Source organism: Oncorhynchus mykiss, unplaced genomic scaffold (assembly GCF_013265735.2).
Source record: "Oncorhynchus mykiss isolate Arlee unplaced genomic scaffold, USDA_OmykA_1.1 un_scaffold_120, whole genome shotgun sequence".
NCBI classification, from domain to species: Eukaryota; Metazoa; Chordata; class Actinopteri; order Salmoniformes; family Salmonidae; genus Oncorhynchus; species Oncorhynchus mykiss.
The window spans coordinates 933,926-949,031 of record NW_023493661.1 but is presented as its reverse complement, the minus strand read 5'-3'; the positions used below and the strand labels follow the sequence as shown (position 1 = coordinate 949,031).

At 54.7% G+C, this 15,106-nt stretch overlaps 1 protein-coding gene across 9 annotated transcripts in view; it reads left to right on the top strand.

Moving 5' to 3' along the window:
- LOC110513568 (trinucleotide repeat-containing gene 6A protein) overlaps positions 1–14,172 on the top strand; it is a 104,113-nt gene extending 89,941 nt beyond the window's left edge. For 8 of the 9 annotated variants that reach the window (XM_036972107.1, XM_036972109.1, XM_036972106.1 and 5 more), the window contains 2 exons: positions 12,568–12,707; positions 13,584–14,172. In XM_036972107.1, coding sequence (XP_036828002.1) covers positions 12,568–12,707; positions 13,584–13,935 — 492 coding nt within the window. In that variant the 3' untranslated portion in view covers positions 13,936–14,172. The remainder of the gene's footprint in view (positions 1–12,567; positions 12,708–13,583) is intronic. The other variant, XM_036972110.1, reaches the window with a different exon arrangement.
- Positions 14,173–15,106: the final 934 nt, after the last annotated feature.

Below are 15,106 nucleotides of genomic sequence, written 5' to 3'. Positions count from 1 at the left end.
TAGTGACTGGTTGGAGGTCTACCAAGGTGCTAGTGACTGGTTGGACGACTACCAAGGGGCTAGTGACTGGTTGGAGGACTACCAAGGGGCTAGTGACTGGTTGGAGGACTACCAAGGGGCTAGTGACTGGTTGGAGGACTACCAAGGGACTAGTGACTGGTTGGAGGACTACCAAGGGACTAGTGACTGGTTGGAGGACTACCAAGGGGCTAGTGACTGGTTGGAGGACTACCAAGGGGCTAGTGACTGGTTGGAGGACTACCAAGGGACTAGTGACTGGTTGGAGGACTACCAAGGGACTAGTGCCTGGTTGGAGGACTACCAAGGGACTAGTGCCTGGTTGGAGGACTACCAAGGGACTAGTGACTGGTTGGAGGACTACCAAGGGACTAGTGACTGTTTGGAGGACTACCAAGGGGCTAGTGACTGTTTGGAGGACTACCAAGGGGCTAGTGACTGGTTGGAGGACTACCAAGGGGCTAGTGACTGGTTGGAGGACTACCAAGGGGCTAGTGACTGGTTGGAGGACTACCAAGGGGCTAGTGACTGGTTGGAGGACTACCAAGGGACTAGTGACTGGTTGGAGGACTACCAAGGGGCTAGTGACTGGTTGGAGGACTACCAAGGGGCTAGTGACTGGTTGGAGGACTACCAAGGGACTAGTGACTGGTTGAAGGACTACCAAGGGGCTAGTGACTGGTTGAAGGACTACCAAGGGGCTAGTGACTGGTTGGAGGACTACCAAGGGGCTAGTAACTGGTTGGAGGACTACCGAGGGACTAGTGACTGGTTGGAGGACTACCAAGGGACTAGTGCCTGGTTGGAGGACTACCAAGGGACTAGTGCCTGGTTGGATGACTACCAATGGACTAGTGACTGGTTGGAGGACTACCAAGGGACTAGTGACTGGTTGGAGGACTACCAAGGGGCTAGTGACTGGTTGGAGGACTACCAAGGGGCTAGTGACTGGTTGGAGGACTACCAAGGGACTAATGACTGGTTGGAGGACTACCAAGGGACCAATGACTGGTTGACTACTTTTAGGACGACTACCAAGGGACTAGTCACTGGTTGGAGGCCTACCAAGGGACTTGTGACTGGTTGGAGGACTTCCACGGGGCTAGTGACTGGTTGGAGAACTACCAAGGGACTAGTGACTGGTTGGAGGACTACCAAGGGACTAGTGACTGGTTGAAGGACTACCAAGGGGCTAGTGACTGGTTGGAGGACTACCAAGGGACTAGTGACTGGTTGGAGGACTACCAAGGGGCTAGTGACTGGTTGGAGGACTACCAAGGGGCTAGTTACTGGTTGGAGGACTACCAAGGGGCTAGTGACTGGTTGGAGGACTACCAAGGGACTAGTGACTGGTTGGAGGACTACCAAGGGGCTAGTGACTGGTTGGAGGACTACCAAGGGACTAGTCACTGGTTGGAGGCCTACCAAGGGGCTAGTGACTGGTTGGAGAACTACCAAGGGACTAGTGACTGGTTGGAGGACTACCAAGGGACTAGTGACTGGTTGAAGGACTACCAAGGGGCTAGTGACTGGTTGAAGGACTACCAAGGGGCTAGTGACTGGTTGGAGGACTACCAAGGTGCTAGTGACTGGTTGGACGACTACCAAGGGGCTAGTGACTGGTTGGACGACTACCAAGGGGCTAGTGACTGGTTGGAGGACTACCAAGGGGCTAGTGACTGGTTGGAGGACTACCAAGGGGCTAGTGACTGGTTGGAGGACTACCAAGGGACTAGTGACTGGTTGGAGGACTACCAAGGGACTAGTGCCTGGTTGGAGGACTACCAAGGGACTAGTGACTGGTTGGAGGACTACCAAGGGACTAGTGACTGGTTGGAGGACTACCAAGGGGCTAGTGACTGGTTGGAGGACTACCAAGGGGCTAGTGACTGGTTGGAGGACTACCAAGGGACTAGTGACTGGTTGGAGGACTACCAAGGGGCTAGTGACTGGTTGGAGGACTACCAAGGGGCTAGTGACTGGTTGGAGGACTACCAAGGGACTAGTGACTGGTTGGAGGACTACCGAGGGGCTAGTAACTGGTTGGAGGACTACCGAGGGACTAGTGACTGGTTGGAGGACTACCAAGGGACTAGTGCCTGGTTGGAGGACTACCAAGGGACTAGTGCCTGGTTGGAGGACTACCAAGGGACTAGTGCCTGGTTGGATGACTACCAAGGGACTAGTGACTGGTTGGAGGACTACCACGGGACTAGTGACTGGTTGGAGGACTACCAAGGGGCTAGTGACTGGTTGGAGGACTACCAAGGGGCTAGTGACTGGTTGGAGGACTACCAAGGGACTAGTGACTGGTTGGAGGACTACCAAGGGACTAATGACTGGTTGGAGGACTACCAAGGGACCAATGACTGGTTGACTACTTTTAGGACGACTACCAAGGGGCTAGTGACTGGTTGGAGGACTACCAAGGGACTAGTCACTGGTTGGAGGCCTACCAAGGGACTTATGACTGGTTGGAGGACTTCCACGGGGCTAGTGACTGGTTGGAGAACTACCAAGGGACTAGTGACTGGTTGGATGACTACCAAGGGACTAGTGACTGGTTGGAGGACTACCAAGGGGCTAGCTACTGGTTGGAGGACTACCAAGGGACTAGTGACTGGTTGGAAGACTACCAAGGGACTAGTGACTGGTTGGAGGACTACCAAGGGGCTAGTGACTGGTTGGAGGACTACCAAGGGGCTAGTGACTGGTTGGAGGACTACCAAGGGGCTAGTGACTGGTTGGAGGACTACCAAGGGGCTAGTGACTGGTCGGCTACTTTTAGGAGGACTACCAAGGGACTAGTGACTGGTTGGAGGACTACCAAGGGGCTAGTGACTGGTTGGAGGACTACCAAGGGGCTAGTGACTGGTTGGAGGACTACCAAGGGGCTAGTGACTGGTTGGAGGACTACCAAGGGGCTAGTGACTGGTTGGAAGACTACCAAGGGGCTAGTGACTGGTTGGACGACTACCAAGGGACCAATGACTGGTTGACTACTTTTAGGAGGACTACCAAGGGACCAATGACTGGTTGGCTACTTTCAGGAGGACTACCAAGGGACTAGTGACTGGTTGGAGGACTACCAAGGGACTAGTGACTGGTTGGAGGACTACCAAGGGGCTAGTGACTGGTTGGAGGACTACCAAGGGGCTAGTGACTGGTTGGAGGACTACCAAGGGACTAGTGACTGGTTGGAGGACTACCAAGGGACTAATGACTGGTTGGAGGACTACCAAGGGACCAATGACTGGTTGACTACTTTTAGGACGACTACCAAGGGGCTAGTGACTGGTTGGAGGACTACCAAGGGACTAGTCACTGGTTGGAGGCCTACCAAGGGACTTGTGACTGGTTGGAGGACTTCCACGGGGCTAGTGACTGGTTGGAGAACTACCAAGGGACTAGTGACTGGTTGGAGGACTACCAAGGGACTAGTGACTGGTTGAAGGACTACCAAGGGGCTGGTGACTGGTTGGAGGACTACCAAGGGACTAGTGACTGGTTGGAGGACTACCAAGGGGCTAGTGACTGGTTGGAGGACTACCAAGGGGCTAGTGACTGGTTGGAGGACTACCAAGGGGCTAGTGACTGGTTGGAGGACTACCAAGGGACTAGTGACTGGTTGGAGGACTACCAAGGGGCTAGTGACTGGTTGGAGGACTACCAAGGGACTAGTCACTGGTTGGAGGCCTACCAAGGGGCTAGTGACTGGTTGGAGGACTACCAAGGGACTAGTGACTGGTTGGAGGACTACCAAGGGACTAGTGACTGGTTGAAGGACTACCAAGGGGCTAGTGACTGGTTGAAGGACTACCAAGGGGCTAGTGACTGGTTGGAGGACTACCAAGGGGCTAGTAACTGGTTGGAGGACTACCGAGGGACTAGTGACTGGTTGGAGGACTACCAAGGGACTAGTGCCTGGTTGGAGGACTACCAAGGGACTAGTGCCTGGTTGGATGACTACCAATGGACTAGTGACTGGTTGGAGGACTACCAAGGGACTAGTGACTGGTTGGAGGACTACCAAGGGGCTAGTGACTGGTTGGAGGACTACCAAGGGGCTAGTGACTGGTTGGAGGACTACCAAGGGACTAGTGACTGGTTGGAGGACTACCAAGGGACTAATGACTGGTTGGAGGACTACCAAGGGACCAATGACTGGTTGACTACTTTTAGGACGACTACCAAGGGGCTAGTGACTGGTTGGAGGACTACCAAGGGACTAGTCACTGGTTGGAGGCCTACCAAGGGACTTGTGACTGGTTGGAGGACTTCCACGGGGCTAGTGACTGGTTGGAGAACTACCAAGGGACTAGTGACTGGTTGGAGGACTACCAAGGGACTAGTGACTGGTTGAAGGACTACCAAGGGGCTAGTGACTGGTTGGAGGACTACCAAGGGACTAGTGACTGGTTGGAGGACTACCAAGGGGCTAGTGACTGGTTGGAGGACTACCAAGGGGCTAGTGACTGGTTGGAGGACTACCAAGGGGCTAGTGACTGGTTGGAGGACTACCAAGGGGCTAGTGACTGGTTGGAGGACTACCAAGGGGCTAGTGACTGGTCGGCTACTTTTAGGAGGACTACCAAGGGACTAGTCACTGGTTGGAGGCCTACCAAGGGGCTAGTGACTGGTTGGAGGACTACCAAGGGACTAGTGACTGGTTGGAGGACTACCAAGGGACTAGTGACTGGTTGAAGGACTACCAAGGGGCTAGTGACTGGTTGAAGGACTACCAAGGGGCTAGTGACTGGTTGGAGGACTACCAAGGGGCTAGTAACTGGTTGGAGGACTACCGAGGGACTAGTGACTGGTTGGAGGACTACCAAGGGACTAGTGCCTGGTTGGAGGACTACCAAGGGACTAGTGCCTGGTTGGATGACTACCAATGGACTAGTGACTGGTTGGAGGACTACCAAGGGACTAGTGACTGGTTGGAGGACTACCAAGGGGCTAGTGACTGGTTGGAGGACTACCAAGGGGCTAGTGACTGGTTGGAGGACTACCAAGGGACTAGTGACTGGTTGGAGGACTACCAAGGGACTAATGACTGGTTGGAGGACTACCAAGGGACCAATGACTGGTTGACTACTTTTAGGACGACTACCAAGGGGCTAGTGACTGGTTGGAGGACTACCAAGGGACTAGTCACTGGTTGGAGGCCTACCAAGGGACTTGTGACTGGTTGGAGGACTTCCACGGGGCTAGTGACTGGTTGGAGAACTACCAAGGGACTAGTGACTGGTTGGAGGACTACCAAGGGACTAGTGACTGGTTGAAGGACTACCAAGGGGCTAGTGACTGGTTGGAGGACTACCAAGGGACTAGTGACTGGTTGGAGGACTACCAAGGGGCTAGTGACTGGTTGGAGGACTACCAAGGGGCTAGTGACTGGTTGGAGGACTACCAAGGGGCTAGTGACTGGTTGGAGGACTACCAAGGGACTAGTGACTGGTTGGAGGACTACCAAGGGGCTAGTGACTGGTTGGAGGACTACCAAGGGACTAGTCACTGGTTGGAGGCCTACCAAGGGGCTAGTGACTGGTTGGAGGACTACCAAGGGACTAGTGACTGGTTGGAGGACTACCAAGGGACTAGTGACTGGTTGAAGGACTACCAAGGGGCTAGTGACTGGTTGAAGGACTACCAAGGGGCTAGTGACTGGTTGGAGGACTACCAAGGTGCTAGTGACTGGTTGGACGACTACCAAGGTGCTAGTGACTGGTTGGACGACTACCAAGGGGCTAGTGACTGGTTGGACGACTACCAAGGGGCTAGTGACTGGTTGGAGGACTACCAAGGGGCTAGTGACTGGTTGGAGGACTACCAAGGGGCTAGTGACTGGTTGGAGGACTACCAAGGGACTAGTGACTGGTTGGAGGACTACCAAGGGACTAGTGCCTGGTTGGAGGACTACCAAGGGACTAGTGACTGGTTGGAGGACTACCAAGGGACTAGTGACTGGTTGGAGGACTACCAAGGGACTAATGACTGGTTGGAGGACTACCAAGGGACCAATGACTGGTTGACTACTTTTAGGACGACTACCAAGGGGCTAGTGACTGGTTGGAGGACTACCAAGGGACTAGTCACTGGTTGGAGGCCTACCAAGGGACTTGTGACTGGTTGGAGGACTTCCACGGGGCTAGTGACTGGTTGGAGAACTACCAAGGGACTAGTGACTGGTTGGAGGACTACCAAGGGACTAGTGACTGGTTGAAGGACTACCAAGGGGCTAGTGACTGGTTGGAGGACTACCAAGGGACTAGTGACTGGTTGGAGGACTACCAAGGGGCTAGTGACTGGTTGGAGGACTACCAAGGGGCTAGTGACTGGTTGGAGGACTACCAAGGGGCTAGTGACTGGTTGGAGGACTACCAAGGGACTAGTGACTGGTTGGAGGACTACCAAGGGGCTAGTGACTGGTTGGAGGACTACCAAGGGACTAGTCACTGGTTGGAGGCCTACCAAGGGGCTAGTGACTGGTTGGAGGACTACCAAGGGACTAGTGACTGGTTGGAGGACTACCAAGGGACTAGTGACTGGTTGAAGGACTACCAAGGGGCTAGTGACTGGTTGAAGGACTACCAAGGGGCTAGTGACTGGTTGGAGGACTACCAAGGTGCTAGTGACTGGTTGGACGACTACCAAGGGGCTAGTGACTGGTTGGACGACTACCAAGGGGCTAGTGACTGGTTGGAGGACTACCAAGGGGCTAGTGACTGGTTGGAGGACTACCAAGGGGCTAGTGACTGGTTGGAGGACTACCAAGGGACTAGTGACTGGTTGGAGGACTACCAAGGGACTAGTGCCTGGTTGGAGGACTACCAAGGGACTAGTGACTGGTTGGAGGACTACCAAGGGACTAGTGACTGGTTGGAGGACTACCAAGGGGCTAGTGACTGGTTGGAGGACTACCAAGGGGCTAGTGACTGGTTGGAGGACTACCAAGGGACTAGTGACTGGTTGGAGGACTACCAAGGGGCTAGTGACTGGTTGGAGGACTACCAAGGGGCTAGTGACTGGTTGGAGGACTACCAAGGGGCTAGTGACTGGTTGGAGGACTACCAAGGGACTAGTGACTGGTTGGAGGACTACCGAGGGGCTAGTAACTGGTTGGAGGACTACCGAGGGACTAGTGACTGGTTGGAGGACTACCAAGGGACTAGTGCCTGGTTGGAGGACTACCAAGGGACTAGTGCCTGGTTGGAGGACTACCAAGGGACTAGTGCCTGGTTGGATGACTACCAAGGGACTAGTGACTGGTTGGAGGACTACCACGGGACTAGTGACTGGTTGGAGGACTACCAAGGGGCTAGTGACTGGTTGGAGGACTACCAAGGGGCTAGTGACTGGTTGGAGGACTACCAAGGGACTAGTGACTGGTTGGAGGACTACCAAGGGACTAATGACTGGTTGGAGGACTACCAAGGGACCAATGACTGGTTGACTACTTTTAGGACGACTACCAAGGGGCTAGTGACTGGTTGGAGGACTACCAAGGGACTAGTCACTGGTTGGAGGCCTACCAAGGGACTTATGACTGGTTGGAGGACTTCCACGGGGCTAGTGACTGGTTGGAGAACTACCAAGGGACTAGTGACTGGTTGGATGACTACCAAGGGACTAGTGACTGGTTGGAGGACTACCAAGGGGCTAGCTACTGGTTGGAGGACTACCAAGGGACTAGTGACTGGTTGGAAGACTACCAAGGGACTAGTGACTGGTTGGAGGACTACCAAGGGGCTAGTGACTGGTTGGAGGACTACCAAGGGGCTAGTGACTGGTTGGAGGACTACCAAGGGGCTAGTGACTGGTTGGAGGACTACCAAGGGGCTAGTGACTGGTCGGCTACTTTTAGGAGGACTACCAAGGGACTAGTGACTGGTTGGAGGACTACCAAGGGGCTAGTGACTGGTTGGAGGACTACCAAGGGGCTAGTGACTGGTTGGAGGACTACCAAGGGGCTAGTGACTGGTTGGAGGACTACCAAGGGGCTAGTGACTGGTTGGAAGACTACCAAGGGGCTAGTGACTGGTTGGACGACTACCAAGGGACCAATGACTGGTTGACTACTTTTAGGAGGACTACCAAGGGACCAATGACTGGTTGGCTACTTTCAGGAGGACTACCAAGGGACTAGTGACTGGTTGGAGGACTACCAAGGGGCTTGTGACTGGTTGGAGGACTACCAAGGGACTAGTGACTGGTTGGAGGACTACCAAGGGGCTAGTGACTGGTTGGCTACTTTCAGGAGGACTACCAAGGGGCTAGTGACGTTGGCTACTTTCAGGAGGACTACCAAGGGACTAGTGACTGGTTGGAGGACTACCAAGGGACTAGTGACTGGTTGGAAGACTACCAAGGGACTAGTGACTGGTTGGAGGACTACCAAGGGGCTAGTGACAGGTCGACTACTTTTAGGAGGACTACCAAGGGACTAGTGACTGGTTGGAAGACTACCAAGGGGCTAGTGACTGGTTGGAGGACTACCAAGGGGCTAGTGACTGGTTGGAGGACTACCAAGGGACTAGTGACTGGTTGGAGGACTACCAAGGGACTAGTGACTGGTTGGAGGACTACCAAGGGACTAGTGACTGGTTGGAGGACTACCGAGGGACTAGTGACTGGTTGGAGGACTACCAAGGGGCTAGTGACTGGTTGGAGGACTACCAAGGGGCTAGTGACTGGTTGGAGGACTACCAAGGGGCTAGTGACTGGTTGGAGGACTACCAAGGGACTAGTGACTGGTTGGAGGACTACCGAGGGGCTAGTGACTGGTTGGAGGACTACCAAGGGACTAGTGACTGGTTGGAGGACTACCAAGGGACTAGTGCCTGGTTGGAGGACTACCAAGGGACTAGTGCCTGGTTGGATGACTACCAAGGGACTAGTGCCTGGTTGGAGGACTACCAAGGGACTAGTGACTGGTTGGAGGACTACCAAGGGGCTAGTGACTGGTTGGAGGACTACCAAGGGGCTAGTGACTGGTTGGAGGACTACCAAGGGACTAGTGACTGGTTGGAGGACTACCGAGGGGCTAGTGACTGGTTGGAGGACTACCAAGGGACTAGTGACTGGTTGGAGGACTACCAAGGGACTAGTGACTGGTTGGAGGACTACCAAGGGGCTAGTGTCTGGTTGTGGGGACTACCAAGGGACTTGTGACTGGTTGGAGGACTACCAAGGGACTAGTGACTGGTTGGAGGACTACCAAGGGACTACTGACTGGTTGGAGGATTACCAAGGGGCTAGTGACTGGTTGGAGGACTACCAATGGGCTAGTGACTGGTTGGAGGACTACCAATGGGCTAGTGACTGGTTGGAGGACTACCAAGGGGCTAGTGACTGGTTGGAGGACTACCATGGGACCAATGACTGGTTGGAGGACTACCATGGGACCAATGACTGGTTGGAGGACTACCAAGTGACTAGTGACTGGTTGGAGGACTACCAAGGGACTAGTGACTGGTTGGAGGACTACCGAGGGACTAGTGACTGGTTGGAGGACTACCAAGGGGCTAGTGACTGGTTGGAGGACTACCAATGGGCTAGTGACTGGTTGGAGGACTACCAATGGGCTAGTGACTGGTTGGAGGACTACCAAGGGGCTAGTGACTGGTTGGAGGACTACCATGGGACCAATGACTGGTTGGAGGACTACCATGGGACCAATGACTGGTTGGAGGACTACCAAGTGACTAGTGACTGGTTGGAGGACTACCGAGGGACTAGTGACTGGTTGGAGGACTACCAAGGGGCTAGTGACTGGTTGGAGGACTACCAAGGGGCTAGTGTCTGGTTGGAGGACTACCAAGGGGCTAGTGACTGGTTGGAGGACTACCAAGGGGCTAGTGACTGGTTGGAGGACTACCAAGGGACTAGTGACTGGTTGGAGGACTACCGAGGGGCTAGTGACTGGTTGGAGGACTACCAAGGGACTAGTGACTGGTTGGAGGACTACCAAGGGACTAGTGCCTGGTTGGAGGACTACCAAGGGACTAGTGCCTGGTTGGATGACTACCAAGGGACTAGTGCCTGGTTGGAGGACTACCAAGGGACTAGTGACTGGTTGGAGGACTACCAAGGGGCTAGTGACTGGTTGGAGGACTACCAAGGGGCTAGTGACTGGTTGGAGGACTACCAAGGGACTAGTGACTGGTTGGAGGACTACCGAGGGGCTAGTGACTGGTTGGAGGACTACCAAGGGACTAGTGACTGGTTGGAGGACTACCAAGGGACTAGTGACTGGTTGGAGGACTACCAAGGGGCTAGTGACTGGTTGTGGGGACTACCAAGGGACTAGTGACTGGTTGGAAGACTACCAAGGGACTAGTGACTGGTTGGAGGACTACCAAGGGGCTAGTGACAGGTCGACTACTTTTAGGAGGACTACCAAGGGACTAGTGACTGGTTGGAGGACTACCAAGGGACTAGTGACTGGTTGGAGGACTACCAAGGGGCTAGTGACTGGTTGTGGGGACTACCAAGGGACTAGTGACTGGTTGGAAGACTACCAAGGGACTAGTGACTGGTTGGAGGACTACCAAGGGGCTAGTGACAGGTCGACTACTTTTAGGAGGACTACCAAGGGACTAGTGACTGGTTGGAAGACTACCAAGGGGCTAGTGACTGGTTGGAGGACTACCAAGGGGCTAGTGACTGGTTGGAGGACTACCAAGGGACTAGTGACTGGTTGGAGGACTACCAAGGGACTAGTGACTGGTTGGAGGACTACCAAGGGACTAGTGACTGGTTGGAGGACTACCGAGGGACTAGTGACTGGTTGGAGGACTACCAAGGGGCTAGTGACTGGTTGGAGGACTACCAAGGGGCTAGTGACTGGTTGGAGGACTACCAAGGGGCTAGTGACTGGTTGGAGGACTACCAAGGGACTAGTGACTGGTTGGAGGACTACCGAGGGGCTAGTGACTGGTTGGAGGACTACCAAGGGACTAGTGACTGGTTGGAGGACTACCAAGGGACTAGTGCCTGGTTGGAGGACTACCAAGGGACTAGTGCCTGGTTGGATGACTACCAAGGGACTAGTGCCTGGTTGGATGACTACCAAGGGACTAGTGACTGGTTGGAGGACTACCAAGGGGCTAGTGACTGGTTGGAGGACTACCAAGGGGCTAGTGACTGGTTGGAGGACTACCAAGGGACTAGTGACTGGTTGGAGGACTACCGAGGGGCTAGTGACTGGTTGGAGGACTACCAAGGGACTAGTGACTGGTTGGAGGACTACCAAGGGACTAGTGACTGGTTGGAGGACTACCAAGGGACTAGTGACTGGTTGGAGGACTACCAAGGGGCTAGTGACTGGTTGTGGGGACTACCAAGGGACTTGTGACTGGTTGGAGGACTACCAAGGGACTAGTGACTGGTTGGAGGATTACCAAGGGACTACTGACTGGTTGGAGGATTACCAAGGGGCTAGTGACTGGTTGGAGGACTACCAATGGGCTAGTGACTGGTTGGAGGACTACCAATGGGCTAGTGACTGGTTGGAGGACTACCAAGGGGCTAGTGACTGGTTGGAGGACTACCATGGGACCAATGACTGGTTGGAGGACTACCATGGGACCAATGACTGGTTGGAGGACTACCAAGTGACTAGTGACTGGTTGGAGGACTACCAAGGGACTAGTGACTGGTTGGAGGACTACCGAGGGACTAGTGACTGGTTGGAGGACTACCAAGGGGCTAGTGACTGGTTGGAGGACTACCAATGGGCTAGTGACTGGTTGGAGGACTACCAATGGGCTAGTGACTGGTTGGAGGACTACCAAGGGGCTAGTGACTGGTTGGAGGACTACCATGGGACCAATGACTGGTTGGAGGACTACCATGGGACCAATGACTGGTTGGAGGACTACCAAGTGACTAGTGACTGGTTGGAGGACTACCAAGGGACTAGTGACTGGTTGGAGGACTACCAAGTGACTAGTGACTGGTTGGAGGACTACGAAGGGACTAGTGACTGGTTGGAGGACTACCAAGTGACTAGTGACGGTCTTCTTCAAGGCTGTTACTTCCATTTCTTAACTTCTCCTCCCTCTTCTCCACTCCCCCCCCCCTCTCCTCCCCCCCCCCTCTCTCCTCCCCCTCCCTCCTCCCTCCTCTCTCCTCCCCTCATCTCCTCCCCTCATCTCCTCCTTCCTCCTCTCCTCTCTTCCCTCCCTCCCTTCCCTCCCTCCTCCCCTCTGTCCTCTCCTCCTCTTCCCCTCCCTCCCCTCATCTCCTCCCTCCCTCCCTCCCTCCCTCCCCTCATCTCCTCCCTCCCTCCCTCCCTCATCTCCTCCCCTCTCTTCCCTCCCTCATCTCCTCCCCTCTCTTCCCCCTCTCCTCTCCTCTCCTCTCCCCTCCTCTCCTCTCCTCTCCTCTCCTATCCCCTCCTCTCCTCTCCTATCCCCTCCTCTCCTCTCCTCTCCTCCCTCCCTCCCTCCCTCCCTCCCTCCCTCCCTCCCTCCCTCCCTCCCTCCCTCCCTCCTCTCCTCTCCTCCCTCCCTCCCTCCCTCCCCTCTCCTCCCCTCTCTCCAGATGGATGGTTCTACTCTGAGGACTCTCTGTATGCAACATGGTCCTCTGATTACATTCCACCTCAACCTGCCGCACGGCAATGCTGTCGTATGTTACAGCTCCAAGGACGAGGCAGCCAAGGCACAGAAGAGTCTGCACATGTAAGACAATTATACACACACATGCAACTCCCTCCTTCTCTTCATCCCTCGCTCTCTCTCCTCTTCATCGCCCTCTCTCTCCTCTTCATCGCCCTCTCTCTCCTCTTCATCGCCCTCTCTCTCCTCTTCATCGCCCTCTCTCTCCTCTTCATCGCCCTCTCTCTCCTCTTCATCGCCCTCTCTCTCCTCTTCATCGCCCTCTCTCTCCTCTTCATCGCCCTCTCTCTCCTCTTCATCGCCCTCTCTCTCCTCTTCATCGCCCTCTCTCTCCTCTTCATCGCCCTCTCTCTCCTCTTCATCGCCCTCTCTCTCCTCTTCATCGCCCTCTCTCTCCTCTTCATCGCCCTCTCTCTCCTCTTCATCGCCCTCTCTCTCCTCTTCATCGCCCTCTCTCTCCTCTTCATCGCCCTCTCTCTCCTCTTCATCGCCCTCTCTCTCTCCTCTTCATCCCTCTCTCTTCTCTCTTCTCCCTCTTCATCCCTCTCTCTTCTCCCTCTTCATCCCTCTCTCTTCTCCCTCTTCATCCCTCTCTCTTCTCCCTCTTCATCCCTCTCTCTTCTCCCTCTCCTCTTCATCCCTCTCTCTTCTCTCTCTCCTCTTCATCCCTCTCTCTTCTCCCTCTCCTCTTCATCCCTCTCTCTTCTCTCTCTCCTCTTCATCCCTCTCTCTTCTCCCTCTCTCTTCTCCCTCTCCTCTTCATCCCTCTCTCTTCTCTCTCTTCTCTTCATCCCTCTCTCTTCTCCCTCTCCTCTTCATCCCTCTCTCTTCTCCCTCTCCTCTTCATCCCTCTCTCTTCTCCCTCTCCTCTTCATCCCTCTCTCTTCTCCCTCACTCTTCTCTCTCTCCTCTTCATCCCTCTCTCTTCTCTCTCCTCAGGTGCGTACTAGGGAACACTACCATTCTGGCTGAGTTTGCCAGTGAGGAGGAAATCAACCGTTTCTTTGCACAAGGTCAGTCATTGGCCGCTGCCTCCCCGGGCTGGCAGGCCATTGGCTCCTCTCAGAGCCGAATGGGCGGAGCCTTGGAGGGTTCCCACCCCTTCCCCAGCCGCGCCCCGGAGCCCAGTCAATGGAACGTCAGCGACCTCCATAGCTCCTCCCTTTGGGGCGGGTTGAACTATTCCACTAGCCTATGGGGCGCCAGCGAGGGCGGGAGGATCAACAGCCCTTCTCCAATCAGCTCCTTCCTCCCCGTGGATCACCTGACAGGGGGCGGGGACTCCATGTAAAGCCCGTGTCAGTCGAGTGGCGAACGCTGGACAGCGTGACGACAGACTGAGTCGTCTGGAATCGTTATTAGTCTCAAACACAAAGAAAAACAGTCCAAGACCAAAAAACTAAATGGCTCCTTCTCACTTACAAATATACAGGAAGGGGTTCACCCTGTGGAAAATACGTACAGGAAGTAGGGGAGGGGGGGTCACCCTGTGGAAAATACGTACAGGAAGTAGGGGGGGGGGTTCACCCTGTGGAAAATACATACAGGAAGTAGTGGGGGGGGTCACCCTGTGGAAAATACGTACAGGAAGTAGGGGGGGGGTTCACCCTGTGGAAAATACATACAGGAAGTAGGGGGGGGGGTCACCCTGTGGAAAATACGTACAGGAAGTAGGGGGGGGGGGGGGTCACCCTGTGGAAAATACGTACAGGAAGTAGTGTGTGGGGGGGGGTCACCCTGTGGAAAATACGTACAGGAAGTAGGGGGGGGGGGGGGTCACCCTGTGGAAAATACGTACAGGAAGTAGTGGGGGGGGGGGGGTCACCCTGTGGAAAATACATACAGGAAGTAGGGGGGGGGGGGTCACCCTGTGGAAAATACGTACAGGAAGTGGGGGGGGGTCACCCTGTGAAAAATACGTACAGGAAGTGGGGGGGGGTCACCCTGTGAAAAATACATACAGGAAGTGGGGGGGGGGGTCACCCTGTGGAAAATACGTACAGGAAGTGGGGGGGGGGGTCACCCTGTGAAAAATACGTACAGGAAGTGGGGGGGGGTCACCCTGTGAAAAATACGTACAGGAAGTGGGGGGGGGTCACCCTGTGGAAAATACGTACAGGAAGTGGGGGGGTGGGTGGGGGGGGGGGGGGGGTCACCCTGTGGAAAATGCGTACAGGAAGTGGGGGGGTGGGTGGGGGGGGGGGGGTCACCCTGTGAAAAATGCGTTGTGTTTTTTCCCTGCACATATATCCACGTTGTTTTTTCGCCCTCCTAAACAACACACATATCAGTCGGTATACTTGAATCACGCAGGACAATTCTATAATGTGAAGGACAGCAGAAAATGCCTTATTATGCTTCAAAACTGAAACCTAAAAAAAACGACACAAAAAAGCTTTTGTCTATTTCATTCATGGTCCCTGTTATTGGAATTCCAATCATTTATGTTGTTTTATTGTCAT